Source organism: Eublepharis macularius, chromosome 11, assembly GCF_028583425.1.
Source record: "Eublepharis macularius isolate TG4126 chromosome 11, MPM_Emac_v1.0, whole genome shotgun sequence".
In the NCBI taxonomy this organism is placed as follows: Eukaryota; Metazoa; Chordata; class Lepidosauria; order Squamata; family Eublepharidae; genus Eublepharis; species Eublepharis macularius.
Genome location: NC_072800.1, coordinates 79,333,706 through 79,357,666, shown reverse-complemented (window position 1 = coordinate 79,357,666; position 23,961 = coordinate 79,333,706). Strand labels below are relative to the sequence as shown.

General features: G+C 43.6%; 1 protein-coding gene across 1 annotated transcript; it reads left to right on the top strand.

Moving 5' to 3' along the window:
- The first annotated feature begins 1,916 nt into the window (after positions 1-1,916).
- Positions 1,917-22,376, top strand: GTPBP4 (GTP binding protein 4). Its single transcript, XM_054992129.1, has 17 exons — positions 1,917-2,009; positions 6,800-6,970; positions 7,985-8,088; positions 9,144-9,280; positions 10,324-10,424; positions 11,435-11,527; positions 13,046-13,237; positions 13,331-13,396; positions 14,084-14,173; positions 15,487-15,597; positions 16,043-16,120; positions 16,225-16,276; positions 16,846-16,946; positions 17,908-18,105; positions 19,414-19,479; positions 21,088-21,231; positions 22,147-22,376. The coding sequence occupies exons 1-17, from the start codon at positions 1,962-1,964 to the stop codon at positions 22,297-22,299; spliced, it is 1,905 nt and encodes a 634-aa protein (XP_054848104.1). The 5' UTR covers positions 1,917-1,961; the 3' UTR covers positions 22,300-22,376.
- The last annotated feature ends 1,585 nt before the right edge of the window (positions 22,377-23,961 follow it).

Below are 23,961 nucleotides of genomic sequence, written 5' to 3'. Positions count from 1 at the left end.
GGAAATGTAGGCATCCTAGTCTTGCAGCTTGGCTCTCCGACTGCTGTCCAATGGACTTTTCAACTGTCACTTGTCCAACATTCCACCAAGCTGCCTACATTTCCCATCAAAACTTGAGGGAAGATGACAAGTGTCCAACCTGTGCCTTTTGTCACTTGTGGTTCTGCTCATAGTTAATGCAAACGAAGAATTCTAGTTATGTGCCTATTGGCTGGTGTTTGAAAAAGGGCGTGGCTTGTGTGTATATAGTTGGCTCCTATTCAGCCTGTCTGTATCTGTCAGTTTCTAGTTTCAATAAAGTTGTTACTATGAGCTGAAATCTCAATACTTAATAGATGTTCTGGGCTTGTATGCTTCTGAATTGTATTGGCTGGTTTTTAATTGTATTAATTAAAATTAATTTATGTTTTATGATTTTATCTTTTATATTGTGAGATCACTTGAGCAAGTCACTGAAGCAGCATATATATATATATATAATTAATTAAAATGTCAGCAGTGGTTAATAGGGACTGCCCCCACCCCTCCATATTTTTTGAAGGAGTGTCTCAGTTTTTAAAAAAATTAAGCATTAATAGATCTGAATTCATAAAAGATAATATTCATTGTTATTTTAAATGCTTTATAAACCCCTTTACCTGTGTTCAAAGTGGTCAACATAGACAAATTTAAAAAGATCACTACTATACAACAATTGAAAATACAGTAACAGCAGCATTGTGATAGGTTGTTATGGAATGACTAGAAATATAAAGCAGAGGAGTTAGCCGTGTTAGTCTGTAGTAGCAAAATAAAAAAGAGTCCAGTAGCACCTTTAAGACTGACCAACTTTATTGTAGCATAAGCTTTCGAGGATCACAGTTCTCTTCGTCAGATGGAAGCAGTGGAAGGAGACACTCTCTTCATCTGCATCTGACGAAGAGAACTGTGATTCTCGAAAGCTTATGCTACAATAAAGTTGGTCAGTCTTAAAGGTGCTACTGGACTCTTTTTGATTTAGAAATATAAAGGCATATACAATTTTTAACATTATTTTTTACATTGCCAAATTGCATTATCAAAGTACTTTTTAAAAACCAGTTTATACAATTTTAGTTCGTACAATTTTTGTAAATAAATGAATAACGGCTGAAGACTGTTTGAAAATGTTTACAATTGGTACCATCAATTGTATCTATGTGTGTGTGTGCGTGTGTGTCTGTATATGTGTATGAATGTGTCTGTCAATCTGTGTGTCTATATGTATATGTATATGTATGTGTGTATATTTTGGTTGTTGGGGGTTTTCCGGGCTGTATTGCCGTGGTCTTGGCATTGTAGTTCCTGACGTTTCGCCAGCAGCTGTGGCTGGCATCTTCAGAGGTGTAGCACCAAAAGACTTTTGGTGCTACACCTCTGAAGATGCCAGCCACAGCTGCTGGCGAAACGTCAGGAACTACAATGCCAAGACCATGGCAATACAGCCCGGAAAACCCCCAACAACCATCGTTCTCCGGCCGTGAAAGCCTTCGACAATACATTGTGTATATTTTATTTATGTATGTATCTGTGTGTATATTTTATTTATGGCATTTATTTATCGTGTATTATATATTATTATTATATATTGTTGTATATTATCTATTATTATTATATATGTGTGTATATATAAGTGTATATGTATATGTCCATATACACCCAAAAGTAATCCTTTTTCAGCGCTTTTCTGCCTGAAATAGAATATAATCCAAACAGCGTCGCAAGGCTTTAATGACGGCTAGGAAACAGAGCCGCAATCGGACTTGCACTTCCTACCCCTGAGCTCCAGGCGGCGCTGCAAGGAAGAGGTCTAGGGCCTGCGAGTCGCACATTTCTTTCCTCTCGTTCCCTTCTCGCGAGAACGGCCGAAGCCGGAAGTGCTCCTTCCCCCTCCCCTTCTGCCTCTCACGTTCGGCGGATTGCCGGACCAGCACGCCGCCGCCATGGCGCTCTACAACTTTAAGAAGATCATGGTGGTCCCGTCCGCGAAGGTAAAGCCAAGCAGGTCATGGCAGCCGCGTCTCTCCTCCCTGTCGGGTTTGGCGTTTTGTGCGGCTGCGCTGTCTCCGTTGCAACATTCGCGGGTGTGCCGGGTGCTCAGTGGAAGACCACGTGTCAAAAGGAGAGGCTGTGCCTCCCTCCACTACTTCTTTCTTTTGGCCACGGCCGTTGAGTTTCTGCGGCAGAGGCCGATAGTGCTTTGAACGGGCAGGAATTCAAGAGGAAGAGCTCTGTTCAGCTGTAGGAGCTTTTCCTGTTGGATTTCTGTCTGCTGTGGAATTACTAATAGCGCTGGGAGCCCTAACAGAGCTTTTCCTGTTGCATTTCTGTCTGCTGTGGAATTACTAATAGCGCTGAGAGCCCTGACAGAGCTCTTCCTGTTGCATTTCTGCCTACTGTGGAGTTACTAATAGCGCTGGGAGCCCTGCCAGGGTGACGGAGGGTAGCCAGCACTGTCCCCAAGGAAAGAAGTAGTTCTTCATCCAGAACCGTCCTGGTCCGTTTTTTTGTTATGTAGTGCAAGGTAAATGAGGCTCTGCCCCAAAGAGCTTGCCATCTAAAGTAGCTAGCATTGCCAGTCTGGAGATGATCTGGAATTACAAGTGATCTCCAGGCAACAGAGATCATTTCTCCTGGAGAGAATGGCTGCTTTGGAGGGCGGACTTTATGGCATTATAACTTGCTGAGCTCCAACCCCTCCTCTAACCCTGCCCTCCCCAGACTCCACCCTCCAAATCTCTAGGTATTTCCCAATGCAAACCTGGCAACCCTATTAGTCAATGAAGGAGAGGAGTGAGTAGGTAAAGTGAACCTGGTGAGATGTGGGTTCTTGAATTGGTTCCAGCTTCACTTCCTAGGCAGCTAAGTCTCTCTTGCAGGCTTGCAGTCTCTGGTACCATTGCTTTGAATCTTTTACCCCACCCCAAATATTCCCTCTAAATGGCTTTTTCATTCCAGTCATTCCTCCACGTAATGCTAGTCACCCCCTATACAGAATTTTTTGCCTCCGTTGCCTAATGCAGTAGTCAGTGGGGTTTATGTTATAATGGTATAGCATAGAAAGCTATTTTCAGCCTGAGTCCCAACAAGAACGTCACCATCTACTTGTGAATATGTGTGTGCGTGCCAGTAGACATAGGGGTGCAGGAAGATAAGGATTGTGCAAAGCCATATACACTGGGAACAAGCTATCTCTTGGGCACACCTCCTATTTTCTCTCTGCTCAGTGGTTTCTGTCAGTTGCTTGGTCAGCAAACCAACCCTGCATGCCCAACAAAATGGTGTGGCTTACCATTGGTGGTTGCACATAATTGAGATAGCCTTTTTTTTTTGCCGTCAAGTTGCAGCTGACTTATGGCGATCCCTTGCGGTTTTCAAGGCAAGAGGCATTCAGAGGTGGTTTGCCAGTTACCTGCCTTTGCATAGCAATCCTGGACTTCCTTGGTGGTCTCCCATCCAAGTACTAACCAGGGCTGACCCTGCTTAGCTTCCAAGATCTGATGTGATCAGGCTCACCTGGGCTATCCAGGTCAGCACAATTGTATATCTATGCATTGTACAATAATTATTTGTGCCACACCCTGTGAAACACCTTACACCAGTGTGATCTAGTGGATAGAGTGTTGGACTAGGATCTGGGAGACCTGGGTTCAAATCCCCACTCTACCATGGAAGCTTGCTGGGTGGCTGGACCCCGTCTCTCACTCTCAGCTTAACCTACCTCGCAAGGCTGTTATTGTGAGGATAAAATTGAGGAGGGGAGAACAATGTGAACCTCTGTGGGTCCCCATTGGGAAGAAAGGTGCAGTATAAATGAAGTAAATAAATACTGTCTTGGGATCCCTTTTTCAGTGCATATTTGTGGTGCTCAAAGTTACAAGAAACGCTTCCTGACCAGAGGCTGGCTTGAGTTCTCTTACAGTGAGATCCTAAGCAGAGTTACTCCAGTCTAAGCCCATTGAAATCAATGGGCTTAGACTGGAGTAACTCTGCTTGGGATTTCACTATTGATCTTAGTTTGGTGCTCTGACCAATTCCTCTTTCCCTTCCCAGTAACTGGATTGTGTGTTGTGTGCTCCTAAACTGTTTTAGTTGATGATGTTGGGCACTTAAAGCACAAGCTCCACTCCCTTCTCTTTTCTTGGCTCTGCTTCCTGGGCATAGGACAGAACTGAGCACTGCCAACCAAGAAATTGTCTCTGTTTGACTCGGATGTTGCTGTCTTTATCCAAATGATTTTAAAGCACCATATCAATTTTCCTCTGATTGGTTATGCTTCTATTGAGAGTGTCATTATAGTCAAATTAAGCAAAATAAACAGAGAATATATATACACACAGTGTAGGTGATTACAGAAGGCAAAGCATCATATATAAAGAAGTCCATCATATAATCAGTTTTATACATATGGGACAAAAATTAACAATATCAGTTCTTAGGCGTGGCCTGTGATATAACGACTGCCAGGATGAAGAGTTGAAACGGGCAGATTGCTGGCTTCCCGTCGCAGTTGTGTATCCATTCTTCATTGCCGCCTATCACTGCCTTCATATGAAATCATATACACTGTTTCTCCAATAGAAACTTACTGCACTGAAGACCTTCTGGCATTGTTTCATCAAAACTTACTGGGACTTTGGTGATTACTGTTTAGACCTCTGGTCAATTCTAGGCACATAGCACTTTAATACTGTATAGGAAATCCTGTTGAATTATATTTTAATTATTTATATATGATGCTTTGCCTTCTGTAATCACCTACACTGTGTGTATATATATTCTCTGTTTATTTTGCTTAATTTGACTATAATGTTGCTTTAATTTGATTGATTTACAATAGAGACACTCATTAGTTAGATTTCACGGCTTGGTATTTTTTGTTTATTTGTACATTACGGTGATACTCTCCCTTTGTTTACTATCTATTGAGAGTGTGTCAGTTTCACTTGTTGGTCAGGCTCTCTGCAGAACTGGAGAGAGATCAACCAGTGTCAAAGTGGAGGGCCGTAGCTCAGTGTTAGAGCACATATTTTGCATGTGGAAGATCACAAGTTCAGTGCCTGGCATATCCAGTTAAAAGGATCTTAATTTTGCCTGTTGTCGACCTGAGCCATGTCTGACAATCAGAGCAGATATTTTCATGAGTTTGGCATGCAAAGTGCCTTCGGCTTAATCTGCTGTGTTTAGGAAAAAGGATCTGGGGTAGCTGGGCAGGGAAAGATCTGGCAGCACCGCTGTCAACCAGAGGGGGCAGTATAAGCTAGCCTAATGTGTTCATAAGACCCATACAAATGACATTGACATTTGTGCTCTGTTGTATAGCTGTGGATCATAACTCTCCAAAGCAGTTTGTATCGCACTTAAGAAGCATGCACGCTTCCTTTCTAGTGTCTGGAAAACATAACAGTTTTTCAAAGGCTTTATTTCTGAGTAAACTGGTTCATTAGAATTAGCTATTTGCTATGCATTTTTTTATTAATTCTTGAGAACTAGGACCGAAACCCTGAAGTATGCTTAACAAAAATAGGCACACAATGAAAAATGATTTTTAAAACCATTAAGATACCAAGGAGATTTGGATGGATTTTTAAAATACAATTGGTATAATTGCAAACAATATGAAATGATTGTTCTTTCAATCAAAGGATTCACATTTTCTCCTCAGACAAGTAAAAATCACTGGGCACTTGTCTCCACCGTAGAAAACCACCAACGCAGTCAGGCCAAGAATGTATATGTAACTACCTTTTTATATGCAGCTTTATAAATATTTATACAGGTGCTCTGGGACAGGTTAAATGATTATTATTCCATTTGGAAGAGCTGGTGAACAACAATTAGGAAATGTGAGTGGAGCTGTGATGTACAACTAAAGAGATCTGGACTAATAGATGCTGGATGGGTTTGAACAGCTTGTAACTCAAGAGCCATTAAAGAAATTAGACTGATTTTGAACTCTTGGAATATCTCCAGAGTCATCAGAGAAAATGAAAAATGAAAATAACCGTGACAAATTTTCACACATTTGTGAAATTTGTAAAGCTGCATGTAAGAAGATACCATTATGCTCATTCGTGGCCTTTAGTGCTTTGGTGCAGCTGTGCGATGTAAACAGTTGCAGGTTTCTGGATTTGCAACTGCTATTCCTTATTGTGTGTGACTAACATCTCCACCACACACTTTCCTCTAATGGCTCAGCATCACAAATGGTCCTGTCACAACCAGCCTCTTATCTGGTAGTACTAATGTTCATTTTTGACCCCCTGTATGATGACTTTGAAACTTCTATGTCTCTGTCCATGCATTTGGTTTTGTTTTATTCTCCTTCCAAGGGACTCAGGGTAGCATACATGCCCCCCCTCTAATTTAGCTGCACAACGAGGGCTTTTTTTCAGCGGGAACGTGGTGGAACGGAGTTCCAGCACCTCTTGAAAATGGTCACATGGTCGGTGGCCCCGCCCCCTGATCTCCAGACAGAGGGGAGTTTAGATTGCCCTCCATGCGTGCCAAGGGTGATTTAAACTTTTAAAAACTCCCCCCTTGTTCCAGCTGACCCAAAGTGACGTCATTTTGCGGTCCTGAGTTCCACCACCTCTTTTCCAAGAAAAAAAGCCCTGTGCACAACTACTCTGTGAAGTGTGCACGGCTGAGAGAACATGATTGGCCCATGGTCACCTTGAGCCGAGGTCTCCCAGGCCCTAGCCTGATGCTTTAACCACTACACCATAGTGCTTTGCAGTAACCGAGTCTCTGCCAATTACTGTTCTTTCTTTACCTACAGGACTTCATAGATTTGACGTTGTCCAAGACACAGCGGAAGACTCCTACCGTCATTCATAAACATTATCAAATTCACCGTATCCGTCAGTTCTACATGAGAAAAGTAAAATACACTCAACAAAATTACCATGACAGACTCACGCAAATCGTAACAGATTTCCCAAAGCTAGATGTAAGTGACGTGTGTGTGTGTGTGTGTGTGTTTTATGCTTATTTACACTCTGCAGGGTATATAAATATAGTCAAGTCTATGCAGATCTCTTACTTAGAGAAGAAGTGTGGGCTTGGTGTTTTCTTTTGCACAGGTTTACAAAGTGTGTATATGTTTATGCTGATAATTTTTAAGGGAAGTTTTGACAACTTTAATGACAGTGAAAAGTACATTGTAGAGGGTGTACATTAAGTTTTTATATTACTGTGGCATGCCTTTTGTCAAGAAAAAGGAGCAGTTCTATAGGATTTCTTGTGCAATTCACTTTTGGATGTGAGAACTTAAAACTAGCTTTGTAGCAGTGCTCTGGCAAGGTAAATGGTAATCTCTTTTGAAGGCCTGCTATAGAAAATGATGCCTTCTTCTGATACACCTTCAATAAGGGAGTGAATGTGCAGACTTGTGTAGAACTCTTTCCCAATGAAACGTTCCTTGGAACTTGGAAATTCGTATATTACTACACCAGCCTGAGCTGATGCAATGGAAGATGTTATCATTTTACTGACTTCTGCGTTTCCCATTGTTTGGAACCTACATATGGTATGGCTCAGTCTGTCCTTAGTATCGTTCTTATTATGCATAGCACTTAGACAAAGAGGTTGAGTAACACCTTATGAAAAGTTTATGGCAAGGAAGAGGGAACAGGTCTTGCTTTGGAGAACTCGGTGCATTTGGACGCCATGTTGCAGTTGTTTACATGCATTAAAAAGTCATAGGGTTGTGCTAGCTTAGGGGAATTTTTGTCTTTCTTCCTCTGAACAGCTGACCCTACCCCCGTGTAGGATCACAGACTCTCTGTCTGGGTTTAGTGTGTGAAGTTGCTTTCGGAGGAGAAAGATTCCTCTTTAGGTTTATGGAACTCATTTCATAGATCTTTGGATCCCGGCCACATTTCTTAGTAAAGGCTAAGCTACTGAAAAGCCTACATCTACCTGAGAGAAATGAAAAATGCCATCTATTTTGTTTCTTTTACAGGACATTCATCCATTTTACGCAGATTTGATGAACATTCTTTATGACAAGGATCATTACAAGTTAGCTTTGGGACAAATTAATATTGCCAAAAATCTGATTGACAAGTAAGACATATTTGTGTTTTGTGTATATGTAAAGTGTTCATTTAGAGAGTTGTAAGGGTTCTGTCTCAGCAGTAGGGTTAGCACTTTGCGTGTAACACTGCCCAGGATGGCTCCCTGGTATCTGCAGTTAAGAGATCTCAATTAGGGACTGCTGGGAAGGACTTGCTCTTCTCCTGGATGGCTGCCAAGGTGGTGGTTTTCCATTCTCTGTGGCCAGCTTGCTCTTAATAACAACAGCAACAACAACCGGTTTATATACCACCCTTCAGGGCAACTTAACACCCACTCAGAGTGGTTTACAAAGTATGCCATTATTATCCCCACAACAATCACCCTGTGAGGTGGGTGGGACTGAGAGAGCTCCGGGAAGCTGTGACTGACCCAAGGTTACCCAGCTGGCTTCAAGTGGAGGAGGGGGAATCAAACCCGGTTCTCCAGATTAGAGTCCCAGCACTCTTAACCATGACACCAAACTGGCTCTCTTGTCCCTACAGCCACCTAGGTGCTGGAATGAGACCACAGATGCTGCAAAGAAGGGTGGGATGTTGTTTGAGAAGGTGACATTTTGCTTCAGGGCATGAGACATGCAGCTTACCTATCTTCCAGTACCTGTTTTTTAGCTGTTTCAAGGTGGGAACCACCTGCCAACTATAAGCCCTACAAAGCAGTGGCCTACTTTGCTTTCCTGGAACATGGGGCAGGTGTCACATTGGGGAACAGTACCCAGAAGAGCCACAGGTGACTCCTAGGCCACTGAATAAAGATCATTGCTCTAGGGAGTCACTGCGAGTCATAGTAATAAACAGTAATAGGCTAGAAGATGGACCACTGTTTTTGCTCCAAGTAAGGCAGCTTCCTATGTTTTTTGGCTAGTGTTTCAGCTTTATAAAGTTGTGCTTCTTCATGATATGAAGGAATGTTTGCATCTTTCTCCATACTTACCCTGTCTCCTTTCCAAAGCTCTAGCCCTGTGATCAGATATCAGGGGTGGGGGGGTAAGCATGAAATTGTTCTTGTGATCGGAATTCAGGTTTGTCTCCTGTCCTGCAATACAGTGTTGCCAAAGATTATGTTCGGTTGATGAAGTACGGCGACTCCCTTTACCGGTGCAAGCAACTGAAGCGGGCAGCCCTGGGCCGGATGTGCACGATAATCAAAAGACAGAAGCAGAGCCTGGAGTACTTAGAACAAGGTGGTGTATCTCAGATGTGGTAGCAGGACAGGTGTGACGAGAAAGGCGGTTAACCTCTCTAAGTGGAACTGTCGTTGATATAAGAAGCAGTGGGGCACGTCTGTCTGTTGGTCACAGTTGAACTTCCTGGTGTGCCCTTGCTGTTCCTCAGCTTTCCAGCCAAGCTGCTTCCCATTGTGGTGTCGGGGAATACATTTGTTAAGAGGCAGTGGAATAGACCTCCCCCCGCCATCAGCTGAGTAGCTGCTTTTATTGATAGGAGAGCTGTGTGCAGCTGGGTTTGCGTATATGTCATTGATTTTGCTTTTAAATTTAGATTTTCTAAGAAATAAGTTTTTCCCATTGGTGCCCAGGATATAGGCACAGAATGAAAAGGCCGTGAGTAGGAAAATATGAGCAGAAGCTAAAGCACTGGGGCATAGACCTGAGCGGGTTTCCAAAGCCCCATTGATTGGAAAACCTGTTTAGTGACTGAAACATCATCTCCTTATGCTTACCCTGACTGTGAAAGTTAAGAAAGACGAAAGCCAGGCATCTCAGGGTGCCAGACTTCACAGTGGACTAATAATACGTTGTCAAGTTGCAACTGACTCACAGCTACCCCAGGACTGTAGGGTTTTCAAGCCAAGAGATGAGCAGAGGTAGGTTTGCCTTTGTCTGCCTCTGCATAGCAATCCCAGTCTTGGTCTCCCATCTAAGTCTTCACTGTGGCTGATTCTGCTGAGCTTCCAAGCTCTGATGAGGTTAGTCTGGGATGTTACGTTGTCAGGTATTTTTTATCTCTGCATTTTTATTTGCTGCCGTTTTATTGATACCTTTTGATATCTATGTAGTCTAGTCAGTCTTTCAGCTATGACGTTTTAGCCCTTTCCTTTCCATCAGTGTTCACTTTGGAAAAAGATTAGGAAAAAAAATGTTGTGGCCTCATACATTTTATACTCTTCTGCGTTCATGTGCCTGCTGTCTTGAAACGGGGGATCTCTTTGATGCTACTTCTGTCTGTATTTAACCCTCTTCCTCGGTGTTGTTTTTCTACTTCTCAGTGCGTCAGCACTTATCTCGATTGCCGACCATCGATCCAAACACACGCACTCTCTTATTGTGTGGATATCCAAATGTTGGGAAATCCAGTTTTATAAATAAGGTTAGTGGACTTAAATGTTGCTTCAGAGAAAACCAGTCATTTGAATTTATCATGATCCCGCAAGGGCATTCTGCTGCCTCCAGTTGAGTTTCCGGCTTGCTTTAAATTTATGAGCTGCTAATGGGGCTATAATGAAGATGTCCCGTTCTATACATTCTGCTGTAAGTTTTATAAAAGAAATTAGCAGTGCAGTTCTAAGCGGAGTTACATCCTTCTAAATCCACTGAAGTCAGCGGAATTCGAAGGATGTAACTCTGTTGGGGATCACACTGTGGGACACTCAACTCTAAGGAAAGTAGCATGTTCTTATCTGTACTGTGTAAGTTTATAAACCTTCTTCTTCTCTTTGGTATGATTGAAATACACGTGGTTTATATTATTTGAACACATGAAGCTGCTTGATACTGAATCAGACCATTGGTCCAACTCAGACTGGCAGCAGTTCTCCAGGGCAGTGGCGTAGCGTGGGTTCCAGGCACCCAGGGCAACTCCTCGTCGGTGGTGCCCCTGTCACCACATGTGCTCCCAGGACCACGTGATGACATCACTTCCTGAAAGTGATGTCATTGCACAGGGTGCACCCGCCCCCCAGGAGCGCTCCCATGATTTGGGCTGCTTGCCTCCCTGCCCATTACCAGGCAGCATGCTCCTGGCCAGCAGCCGTTGTAGGAGCTGGAGGGCCAGCTCAGTGGCCAGTGAGCCGGCGACCCTGTTGGCACAGCAGGCGGCCAGGGTGGCGCCTCCCAGCTCTCCTGTGCACACAGGTGCCGCCAGCTCCGTGCACTCCCAGTCAGCAGCTGTGCCCACTGCCCTCTTTTTGGTAGCACCCAGGGCAAGTGACCCCCCCCAGCCCTTCCCAAATACGGCCCTTCTGCAGGATCCATGGCTGAGCTGTTCCCATTGCAAAGCAGCTGCTCTGCCACGGAGCCATGGCCCCTCTCATTTGAAAAGGTGATCATCAAAGAAGAGACAGAGCTGCTTTAAGGGTTTTTCCCCTCTCTATTTTTTAGGTGACAAGAGCAGATGTAGAAGTGCAGCCATACGCATTTACAACAAAGTCTCTTTTTGTGGGGCACATGGACTACAAGTATCTGCGGTGGCAGGTAAGTTCTCTCCCTTAACTACTGCAATCCAATATCCAGTTAAGCTATTTGGGGAGGAGGAGTATGTGCCATGATGGTTACTTTCAGCTGTCCGGGTTTAGAATTTGCTCTAGGGACGGTATTTGCATGCAAGCCTTGCATCTTTCATAGGAAACGGATGAGTTTCAGAATGGAAGCCTGTTATACTCTTGGCTTCTACCAAAGCAAAACAACCTGATAGAAATAGCTGGCCCGAGACAGCTGTCGTGCAGGAATTTAGACTTCACAGAGCCCTTGTCCAGCCTTATCCAAAACGAAAGCTGTTCCACTTGGTGTCCCTTTTGGTCACCTGCCTTTGTCACGTGAGTCTCCTGACAATTTTTCTGGATCACCATTACCTGCATGACTCCATCCTACAGTCAGTATTGAAATAGGTGTGGCTACAAAGTTTCTGGGCCTGATGGCTGAAGATCAATAGCTCACCCTGTATATCAGTATTGGCTAAATAAGAAACTGATAGAAAAGGGTGCCTTGATGTGTTTTTTTTAATTGGTTGTGAGTTTAGAACAGATGTTGGTACCCTTGCAGCTCATTTTTGATACAGCTCCTGGACAGCTGAGCTAGATTTGAGTCTAGTAGCACCTGAGAGACCAACAAGATTTTCAAGGTATGCGTTTTTGAGAGTCAGGCTCCCTTGGTCAGATACAAAGGGAGCTTGGCTCTCAAGAGCTGACACTCGTGTTGGTCTTTTAGGTGCAACTGGACTCAAATCCTGCTCTTCTACTGCAGACCAACATGGCTGTCCACCGGAAACTACCTTGTGCAGCTGTTGTCTGTTATGGTTCTCTATTTCCATAGTGTTCTGTTAGCTCTACCCAAAAGAATGGGATTCCTCACCAGAACCACCAAGGAGACCCATCTAAATGTGCTGGCGAAGGTCAATGGAGAGCCGTCCGGAAGCTCCAAAGAGCCAGACGGATCGCTTTGCTTGCCTCGAATCCTTTGAAGTGGGAGGGTGGCAGGCAGTTCCTGTGCTTGTTTACTCAGAAGTCCCACCAAATTCAATCGGACTGTTGATCTCGGTGTGCCCGGAATTGCAGCCCTTGAGCACTTACAGGGTCATGAATTCAGTCTTGAGCATTTTGATTCGCAGTTCTGTCTAACTCCATTGTACCCTTTGACCATGGCCAGTATTATTGGAGGGGTTTAGAAGAAACATCTGTTGCACGATCAAAAAATGGATCCATCTAACACTGAGTTGTCTACTCTGACATCTGCTCTCCAGGGCCTTGGGCAGAGACCTTTTCGAGCCCTGGTACCTGAGACTGTTGGGGATTGAAGCTGTGACTTTCTACATTCAGAGCATGTGCTCTTCTACTGATCTGTGGTCTTTCCACTGTTCTTTAAGGAAGGGTAACTGTCATTGGACAGCAGTATGAACATCATGGGCATCATGGGCCTCATTTTGCGTAGCTTTTTCATTTTGGGTTTTTTTAAACCTGCAAGACCAAAGTATGACCCTGTAGTCTTTCTGTCTAGGTGGTGGATACCCCTGGTATTCTGGATCACCCCCTGGAAGAGAGAAACACCATTGAGATGCAAGCAATAACAGCGCTTGCTCACCTTCGCGCTGCTGTGCTCTATGTCATGGATATATCTGAGCAGTGTGGGCACAGCCTGGAGGAGCAGCTTGAACTCTTTATGAATATCAAGCCCCTGTTTGCTAACAAGGTAATGCTGGGATTTTTATAGCCTCCGTGACGGCTCACTCATAAAAACCCAGCAGCCAATTTATCTTAAGGTGTGTTTCTTCTTCCCTTTTAGCCTCTTATAATTGTTGCAAATAAATGTGACGTGAAGAGGATTTCTGACCTTAGTGAGGAAAACCAGGTAGGAAACTTTGGCAGGGCATTAGGGTATGCATATGTGTATATGTATCAACTAGTAAATACAGCTTGCATTGCACATGAGCGGATAGGTTCCTGGCTGCAAATTTCTCCAACTCTCGGGCTAGGAATAATGCAAGTGCACGAGCACGCCCTCCTTTTGGATCGCAGGCGTTACCTGCTTTTTTTTCATTTGCTATTTTTCACTTTGGGTCAGAACTTGTTTTCCTTCATGGCAACAACAATGTCCCTAAATGGGGTAGTGTAAGGTTCATGTTACAAATTTTGGTCAGTGTGCGTGAGGGCAATGTCGCCTTCCCAGACTGCTCTAGTTCTGGGTCATGTGTACCAAGGATCAGTCGTCTATCTATTCTGGAAGTATGCTAAAAATTTCCATTGATCTTCTGACTCAGAAAAGTCCATTCATTCTTCTTCTTCCCCTCAGACTCCATGCAGGAACATTGGCTTGTACAGAGCTTCTGGTTCGGTCAATATATGCATCACCTATCTCCCGATGCAATATTTCCTGTTGCAGTATTTTGCAACAGTTGTAACATGTCCTGTTATGATTTTTATAGATTATCCATTTTATGACATTCTGGTATTATATCAGTTCCTTAGAAACAAGTAACGTTGTTAAAAAATTTAAGAGTCCTTTCCTTCATTCATGAATGTCCATGCTCTGCTCTAGAAAATGTTTGCAGATTTAGAAGTGGATGGACTCCCTGTAATAGAGACAAGCACCCTCACTGAGGAAGGAGTGATTCAGGTTAAAACAGAAGTGAGTATGCTCTCTCAGTTGTACAAAATATATTCAACATATGCAGTTCGTTTTGGATCCAGAGGTCCCCCTCTGCTCACAGAGGGCCATGAGTGTCATGCCTACAGTCTGGCTTGCACAAGAACTTTCATACCTCTTTTAGAACTGGGTGTATGGAAACTTGTGTAGAGCCAAAGAGCTGGAGGAAGGGTGTTGTTGAATCCTGTCTATTCTGTTTTTGTATCATTTCCACCCTTGGCCTGAACCATGTAAAATATTTGTGACATACGGGTAAAGAAAGACATAGATACTTGGCTAAAGTACATATATTGTTGTTTGGGGTTGCTTTTCTAAAGAACCTGGAAAACTAACGGAAGTAGCTCCAATTTCCTTGTGCTCAAACTTCTATGCCTGCTCATTAGATTGATATTCGGTGAACTCATGTTGACATAGAAACATAGAACTCGAAGTGACTCCAAGGGTCATCTAGTCTAACCTCTCCCTCACCTCCCCCAAGTGACTGTGTCTTCTAGGAACTTCTTCTTCAAGAATGTTGTCTTCAGTTGCATCTGAGGTTGCAAGGTTAATCCTGGGCACGTTTTAGAAGTCCAGATATTTCTGGTGGAATTTATTTATTTCATTTACTTTATATTCTATTTTTCTGCCCAATGGGGTCGCAAAGCAGATTACACTGTTCTCCTCTCCTCCAGTTTATTATCAAAACAACCCTGTGAGATAGGTTAGGTTGTTTGTGTGTGTGTGTGTGTGTGTGTGTGTGTGTGTGACTGGCCTACGTTCAGGGTTCCAAACAAAACTTCCATGTTAGAGTAGGGATTGGAACCTGGTTCTCCCATATTCTAGTCCAACACTGAACCAGTAAACCGCACTGGCTCTGGGACTGATACCTTTTCTCTTTACACAGCTTGCCCTGTATACAGACATCCCTTTTACATCCCTCCGTAGCAAGATGTCAGGAGTAAAGTTGTGGTTTGAGTGCCCCTGGCATGCATAGCCCACCCCCCAATTTACCTCCTTTTCACTCATAATCATGGTGTAGCATTATATCTGCAGCAGTACTAATTATTAGTATATTATTACTAATTATAATGAGTTTGAGGCCAGCGTTTGAGGCTGTTTTGGTAGCCATGGTTAGTGTTAACCTTGGGGCTTGTACAACTCAACACTGAAAAGGGGGTGTGAGAGGTTGCACAGGATGGTGAAGGGGCCGGCTCCCTGTCCCGGAAATGGTGGTTTAAGAGATCAGCATACATGACGGCTGCACGGAGTCATCATTCATTTGCAAACTATTGAAATGAACACGCATGTGCTTGCAGGCCTGTGACCGACTGCTGGCCCATCGAGTCGAAACCAAAATGAAAGGCAACAAGGTGAACGATGTCCTGAATAGGCTACATGTAGCTCTCCCAGCCAGAAGGGACAACAAGGTTGGTCTTGTGTAGTTGTTAAAAATTTATTTTTCCCTTCTGAGGTAGAAATACAAACAACTTTTCATCTGCTTACTTGCAAAATGCCATGAGGGCTTATCAGTTCGTGACCATTGTTCCTTAGTAAAGATTTGTTATGGCAATAACAACAACGTTTGATTTGTACATCGCTCTTCAGGACAACTTAACCCCCACTCAGAGTGGTTTACAAAGTGTGTTATTATTATCCCAACAACAATCACCCTGTGAGGTGGGTGGGGCTAAGAGAGCTCTGAGAGAGCTGTGACTGACCCAAGGTCACCCAGCTGGCTTCAAGTGGAGGAGTGGGGAATCAAACCCGGTTCTCCAGATTAGAGTCCTGCTGCTCTTAATCACTACACCAAATCCCAGTGCTTAAAACAACATTCTGGTTTCTTTGAGCTCATGTTGATTTTCTGCTTTATAGGAAAGGCCTCCTTTTATTCCAGAGGGTGCCTTGCTGCGCAAAAAACGCATGGAGGTGGACATGCCCAAAAGGAAACTGGTAAGCATGTTTCAAAAAGTTCCTTTTGCTATGAATTTGGGGCTTATTTCCGTTACGAGCCCCTAAGAATAAAGCCCATATTAATGATGTGCACTTACTTGCAGGAGAAAGATACGGAAATGGAAATGGGAGATGACTATGTTTTGGATCTTCAGAGTAAGTGTTAATCCTTATCCCAGTATAAGTGTTAATCCTAATCCGAGTATAAGTGTTAATCCTAATCCCAGCTATTACCATATGAGATCTTGGGAGTGGAGCGGTTCAAGCAAAACAAAAAGAGCACACCAGCCAGAATCTCGACATTGTGATATGTGCATCCTTGCTATTACTCTGTGGCATAAAACTGTCTTCCTTTTTTCTAGTTTTAATTGTATGCTTTGCTATTGGAATCTGTATTTTAAAGCCATGCCAACACGGTGTGCTCCATTCCTTGGGTTTTCAGGGAAGTCTGTGGAGAGCTCTTTTCTCATCATGGAACTGGGATCCATGGTCCTTTTTTAGCGTTTTGGAGAGATTTATTTTTAATATCTCCCCCCCCCCCCCCAAAAACCCCCACAAAACTCTTTACACCACCCTGAAATCAAGAGGACTGGCAGCCAGAAAAAACAAGCGCAGCAGTTAAGGGATCAGTTACTACTTACCTTTGACAGATGTAGGTGTTTCCTGCTTTCATTCTGGCAACCACTTCATTTGATGGGGCTTTGTTCTGTTTTCCTTTCCTCTAGAATACTGGGATCTAATGAATCCATCTGAAAAATATGATAAGATACCAGAGGTCTGGGAAGGTCATAACATAGCTGACTACATTGACCCAGACATCATGAAGGTAAGTGTTGTTTCATTACCGCAGGACTTTGATGTGTGGAGAGTTCGTGTTGAAACAAGAATTTGGGACTTTATGCTCCTCCACACCAAGGAGGAGGATAAGAGGAAAGCATTGGTTGGCTGACTGGTTTAAAAGTGTTACCGGATGTTCCCTTCCTAAAGGTTCTGGCCTCGTTCCTCATACTGGATCGAAAGTGGTAGCTTCTGTTGATTTGTTACGTTAATGTCAATCTTTTCCCAATTGTAATGTTCTCAAAGCAACTTGTATTTTCAAAGTACAGGTTTAACTATTTCTTTCCCCTCCCATTCCCAATGCCCCGACTCGGATAGCCCAGGTGAGCCTGATCGCGTCAGATCTCAGAAGCTAAGCAGGGTCGGCCTTGGTTAGTAATTGGATGGAAGACCTCCAGCAAAGACTAGGGTTGTGGAGGAAGGCAATGGTAAACCAGTCTGTTAGACTCTTGCCATGAAATCCCCACCAGGGAGCGACGTAAGTTAGCTGTGACTTGAGGGCACTCCACCACCACCCATTCCCAATATATAAATTTTCATTGCTGAGTGATTCCTTTTGTTCTTTTCTCTCAGGATTAGAGGTCTTCATGTCCTGAGAGACAAACGGACGGGGGAGGTGGGGGGCTGTGGCTCAGTGGTATAGCATCTGCTTGGTATGTAGAAGGTCCCACGTTCAATTTCAGCCAGTAAAAAAGATCAGATCGTAGGTTAAAGACCTCTACCTGAGACCCTGGAGATCCATTGCCAGTCTGAATAGACAGTAAAGGCTGCGACGGACAAAGGAGCTGGCAGCTTCAGGTGTTCCATCGTAACACTTGGAATGGCTGTTGCCATGTTAAAACAGAAACCAGCCAGAATCGTTGATTGAGCCTTGCCTGACAAGTTGTGGTGGTGAAGAATACACACTTGGAATCTAACCTGCTCATAAGTTTTGTTTGATCTCTCCTAAGAAATTGCAACAACTTGAAGAAGAGGAAGAACTCAGGCAAGCGGCTGGAGAATACGACAGCGATTCAGAGACTGAAGATGAGGAAATGGTGGAAATCAGGCAGTTGGCACAACAGATTCGTGAGAAGAAGAAATTGAAAGTGTTGGAATCCAAGGAGAAAGACACGCATGGGCCCAAGATGCCAAGAACAGCTAGAAAGGCAAGTGAAAGATAACTTGTAGCGTCGGTGAAGTATGTTGGGTGCGATCACAATTAAGGGGTTCCGTGCCCACCTGCTCTTCCATCTACTTTATCTACTGCATGTGTTATTGGCCTGATATCCTGACTCCCATACGCAGAGGAGATTTGGGTCAGGCTTATTGGTCTAGATATGATTCCCGTTCTAGATGTGACAATTCTCAAGTTCAGTTTTCTGCCAAGCCTCTGCTCAAGGGAAAGGAGGGGCCTCGTCTCAGTTGGCAGAACACATGCTTTGCTTTCAGGAAAGTCGGGTTTCTGTCTCCCTCCCTCTTGCCCCAGCTTCTACAATGAAAAGACCTCTGTGAGCATGGGTTCTTTCTTGCTTACTCTTCCGACCTATAAGTCTTAAGTACCATTCTTCAAACACAACTGAAAATATGAGAAAGAAAGGAAGAATTCAGGCCAGAGGTTAGTATGTAAACTACAAAAAGGCTGATTTCTTATAAGTTGCCCGAATTCTCATGGCCTGAACTAAAAATTTGGCAAAAATGAGTAAATTTTCCACTCTTTAGTCTGTTAGCAATTTAGGAACTAAAATATCTAGTGTAGAATCTGACCAGTGTAATGTCAGGGGTTTGATCCATTTGTCCCATTTTGTTGTACCAGGGACATTCAAATAAAACACGGGTTACAGATTCGATAACACCCAGACCACAGTCGCAATATCTATTTGAGAAAGGTATACCCAAAATGCGGCCTTCAGAGACTGCAGAAGGTAGTGGTAGCAGAGTTTCAAAACTATCCTACTCTGCTTGAGGCCTGGAGAGCCACTGCTAGTCAGCATAAACAGTACTGAGTTAGATGGAGCAACTCAAAATCAATATCCTGGTTTTGTACATGGCAGAAGTAGTGTTCAAACCAGAATCTCCTTAAGTTTTGCTCAAGTTGGAACTTGTCTTGAACAGTGACCGATTCCCATTTGAGATGGCTTTGTTAGTGAATAATGTGAAAGGTGATTGTTCTGTTGCTGTGGTTGCTGTTGCATTTTGCATCGCGGTATTGCGTGTCTAGTAAGCATAGATGAATTTACCGTGGGTGAATTTTAATGCATGTTATGTTATGCTAAAGCAAAAGGCGGGGGAGTGTGAAGCATGGCAGGTTTTCTCATCCATTTGCCTCCAGCGATTGCTTCTTATGTTCATTTTTTTCACCAGTGTTTCTCTTAGGATTTTCATATTTAACTGCTTTTTGGTTCCTCAGTCCTGCGCTTATAAAAATGCAAAATATATGGATAATGCAAAAAATAACAGGTTTCTCGTGGCTTTAGGTTGAACGGAAGAAATTAGAGAAGGAGATGAGTGGTCTTGGGCTGGACATGACAGACAAAAATGAAGTGAGTTATTTAATACTATGTTTTTAATCTGGTTTTGCTATCTGCCTCATTCATGATTTTAAAAAGTCATTGGTTTGACTCCTCTTTTGGCTTCATGAACTACTGAATACAAGAGGGAACCGTACCCAGGGCCAGGGCCCCCATTGAGGCCAGGTAGGCGGTGGCCTCAGGGCGTGGGGTGCTGGAGGGGGCGCTGGAGGAGGCGTGGGGGGGCGGGAGCGCGCACCACCGACCTGCAGCCTCCTAGGTCTCCCGCCCTGAGCTGCCGCTGCCGCCCGCACACGCCCCCGACCGGGCTCAGCAGCTGCGGGCGGGCGTCTGCGGTGGCACAGGGAAACCGAGTAGGAGGGCTTGGAGGCCACCCGCACGCCTTCCCAGCTGCCCGCCACAGCAATTGGGCTGGCGGGGCGCGCATAGTCGCATGCGCGATGTCATCACACGGGCGTGTGCGGGCGCCCGGCCGCAGGCTGACCGTACCACTTGAATTCTCAGATGAAATCCCTGTTGTTTCAGGAAAATTATGATTTGTCCTTTAAAGCAGCCTATATCACACCTTTAAAATATTTTGATCCAGCAATTTGCCAGTGGAATTTGCTGATGGCCACGGATTGCTCTATGTCCCCCTTCTCCCAGCAGTTCTTTCTGACTGAGAAAAAATAGACTCCCAAGTTTGCAGGCTCCATTTGGAATAACAGCTGCATGGGTCAGGGACTGCAGAAAGGGAATTGACTTTCCAGTTCCTTCTGTTAGCAGAGCTCATCTGATGCATGAGAGGACAATTTTTGCTTGTGTTCTCCCTCCTCAGCGGTCTGTCAGTCCATCACACAAAGTGATTAGTCCATGTGGGTCTTGCAACTCTGGGAATCAATGTTTCCTGAATCAGAAAGAACTGTTCGGTGGAGGGGAATATGGAGTGGCCCACACATGGATTGCTAGCTGCAAACCATTGATAAAAGTCCTTAGTACACCATCTGATCACTTGAATATCTAACTTAGAAGAAGCGGTTTCAGGAACATACTAAGAACCTAGCTGAATTATAGCAAAGATTTATCATGTTCAGCATCTTGTTTCCCATAGTTCTTCTGGGAAGCTCAGAAGACAGGCATGAAGGCATCTCTTGTTCCACTGTTGTCCCCCAGCTAATAGATGTTGTCAAACTGGGGATCTAGGATGAATCACTAGGTGGGGGGGAAATTGTTTTGAAATCTTCACTTCAGGATTCTCTAACCTCTCAAAAGCTTGAGCCAGCTAAATTCTTATTTCTCCTCCTCTTTTTATTTTATGGATGCTAAGCTATTCTGTATATTCTATTCCCTCTGGAACATTTTGAGCTCATTATACCATTTTTAATCATTTTTTGTTTTGGTTACTTTTATAGCCCTGTTTTTCTTCATATCTTGGAAGCCCCCGAAGTACATAAAGGCCCACACCATGTCTGCAGGCATGTGGCCTGCTTTTTCTGCCCTGCTTTTGCCATGCCAGTTGACTATTAGATACAGTGAATTTGTCTAATTCTGTTTTAAAGTCATTCGACCTGGTTGTGGCCAGCATCACAAATTATGACTGGATATCATGAGGTTCTGACAGGGCTCTTTGTAATTTTTCAGGCTCATTATGTGATCCAGACAAGACGTTCCCGTAGCGTTACTCGTAAACGTAAACGAGAGGAGTCAGCACCACCCACATCTGTTGCACGAAGTCGGAGCTCCTCGCGCACACCTCGTGATGTTTCTGGTCTTCGAGATGCAAAGGTCTGCTTTGGTTTAGTAACGTTCTTGACACTTTATAGTATTTTTTTTAAATGTAAGACACACATTTTGTACTATTGTAATTAAATAGAAGTTAGGTTCTTGTTTGAAAACACTTTGAACTAAATTCATAGAGTTCCTGTTGTTCTAATGTTGTTACTTTTGGGGGCAACGGCAGGGAATCTGGACTCCATGGAACATAAATTGTTTACTGCCCTAAATGATGGCTTGGCCTGAACAATCCTAATAGGTGTCTTTAAAAACTTAACAGTAAAATGAAACTCAGTTCTTAAATCTCTCACCATTTTAGTTTGCAAAATTAGTACCCTGCGTCGCTACCCACAGAAGGGCCACTGAGGCAGCTAGGAGACATTTTACTTAGAGAAGCAGAATTCATTTAATAATTTGATACAGATGCACTCTGAGACCTGTTGGTGAAACCTCTGGTAATTGTTGGTTGAGATCAGCATCAGAGGGGAGAGGCAGACAGACACTGGATGAAGAGATGGAATAAATAGGGCCTTAGTGAAATGAGATAATCCACAGAAAGATGCATGGATGGAGCCAGGAGCTGCCAGGCTGCAGTTCATATGCTGTTTTGAATAACCAATCCAAGCTTTTGACTTATAGTCTAACTGCATTGTTGAGATTCTGCAAAGGCACTTCTAATATTTGAAAGACCTGAGGTGCATAATTGCCTTACTGCTCCTTGCAAAATGCACTTTGCTTAGAGTAGAGCATGGTTTCTCCAGTATGTCCTGTTGCACATTTTTGTATCTTGAAATAGTCTTTAGTCAGTCAAATCCACCAGGAGTGACCTCTGACACAGCCATTGTTCTAGATCACAAAAACACTGGTTTGTTATGGCTTAAGTACAGAAATATGATTTCACTTCTGTGACTTTGTATCCTTGTGCAGATGGTGAAGAAGACTAAAACCATGATGAAGAAAGCTCAGAAGAAAATGAATCGCTTGGGCAGGAAAGGCGAGGGAGACAGGCATGTGTTTGACCTTAAGCCCAAGCATCTCTTTTCTGGCAAGAGGAAGTCTGGCACAACACAGAGAAGATAAGTGGCTTATAGTGGACAACCAAATGAAATAGCCACCTCCTTTTACAAATACAAATTAAAAATATAAGAAAATATAAATTATCAGCCTTCGAGTGGAAATCTTTGGATTCTGAGGACATTGAGAAATGTCAGCATAAACCAGGTATCTAGATTTGTGTTGCTGAGATCATGTAACAACTCACTTCTAGGATACGTTGCATTATTTCTGGAATGTTTTAAGGGTTGATAAGCTTTCCATAGATGCTGTTTAACTGCTTTTCTCCATGTCATGAGGGATACACCAGCTTGTAATGTAAGACTGGTGCCTTGGACTTTGGAAATTGTCTCATTCAAGTAATCTCTCTTTAAACTAGGGACTGTAAACAGATTTGTTCAAGTAAAGGGAGAAGGGTCTGTAGCTCAGTGGTAGAACACATGCTTTGCATGTGGAAGGCTCCCAGTTCAACCCTTGTTAATTTCCAGGAAGATCTGACAGACTACTGCCAGAGAGTTTGGTGTGCAACTTCTCTTCTACACTGCATCAGGGTGTGTGCGGAATGAAAACCTCGGGTTGAAAAGTGTGTGATAAATAAGGGAGGACTGAGGTAGTAGAAGCAGAATATGCAACACAAGGGAAATGTAGGCTTGTGCTCGCTTTCTCAGGTGGCAGAGATTTATCTGAGTGTAAAAGGTTGGGCCTGCCCCCACTACAGCACTGTTTATTTTGTTCTCCTTGATCTAGCTAATCTGTGCTGTGGTATTTAGATTACCTTTTAAGTAGTGCTGTAGGTGAAAATCTCAACCATGTTGAAGAAACTGGGACAAATCCTTCTGAGCATGGACAAAACGAAGATGCCTTAAAAGCTTACTTAAATTAACTCTGTGCAAGTTTTCTTGACAGGATCCCCCCTTTTCCTAAATATGTGTGTATAAAACTGCAGATTTAGAAGAAAGCATAATTTGAATTCTCTGGGACACTTAAAATATAAAAAGAATTGTGACACAAATGCTATGTCATATCATCTCATCCGTCAGAAATAAGATGGGTGCACTGTCTCTTGACAGCGAGCAATATACACTTGAGTGTCAATCCACACTGGCCCAACAGCAGTGACAGAGAGGGACTTGCCCAAGGTCACCCAGCAAGCTTCCATGAGGGAATGGGGATTCAAAACTGACAGCACTAGCATGAATCCTACCTGCTCCTCTAATAACTTTGGCTTGGATCTAGGATCAGTCCTAATTTTGATCCAGGGCTGGCTGTCAGCCAAGAATCTAGTTTCTAAATCCAGTTTCTATTGCTATTTTTGGTCTTGGAAGCTGACACGGAAATAAATTTGCTCAGTGGTATCCATTGAGATTTCACAGCTGATGAGCACCTCTTGACTTCACCCTCTCGACTGCAGAACTCTGCATAAAGCAGTTTCCAAGAAAGGGTGAGTTACACACGTTAGGATTTATAGCGGTTAGGGCCAACACCTACAAAAAAGAGAGAAGGGGGTGGGCGGGCTTATGATCAAGTCTAAAGGAGCAGTAACAGCTCTGTATGCTCAAAACAGAACCCCTTGAATGATTCTTCGGACTCTGGATAGCTCAGATAGTGCATCAGTATTTTCCATCCATTAATTCATTTCGAGCCTACTCTTAATTGTTCTTAAAATATTGTTGTCTGGAAGCTTTTGAA

Coding starts and splice junctions, on each gene's coding strand:
- GTPBP4 (XM_054992129.1), top strand. CDS start 1,962: ATGGCGCTCTACAACTTTAAGAAGATCATGGTGGTCCCGTCCGCGAAG. Junction 16,121..16,224: donor ACATGCCCAAAAGGAAACTG/GTAAGCATGTTT, acceptor ACTTACTTGCAG/GAGAAAGATACGGAAATGGA. Junction 19,480..21,087: donor ACATGACAGACAAAAATGAA/GTGAGTTATTTA, acceptor GTAATTTTTCAG/GCTCATTATGTGATCCAGAC.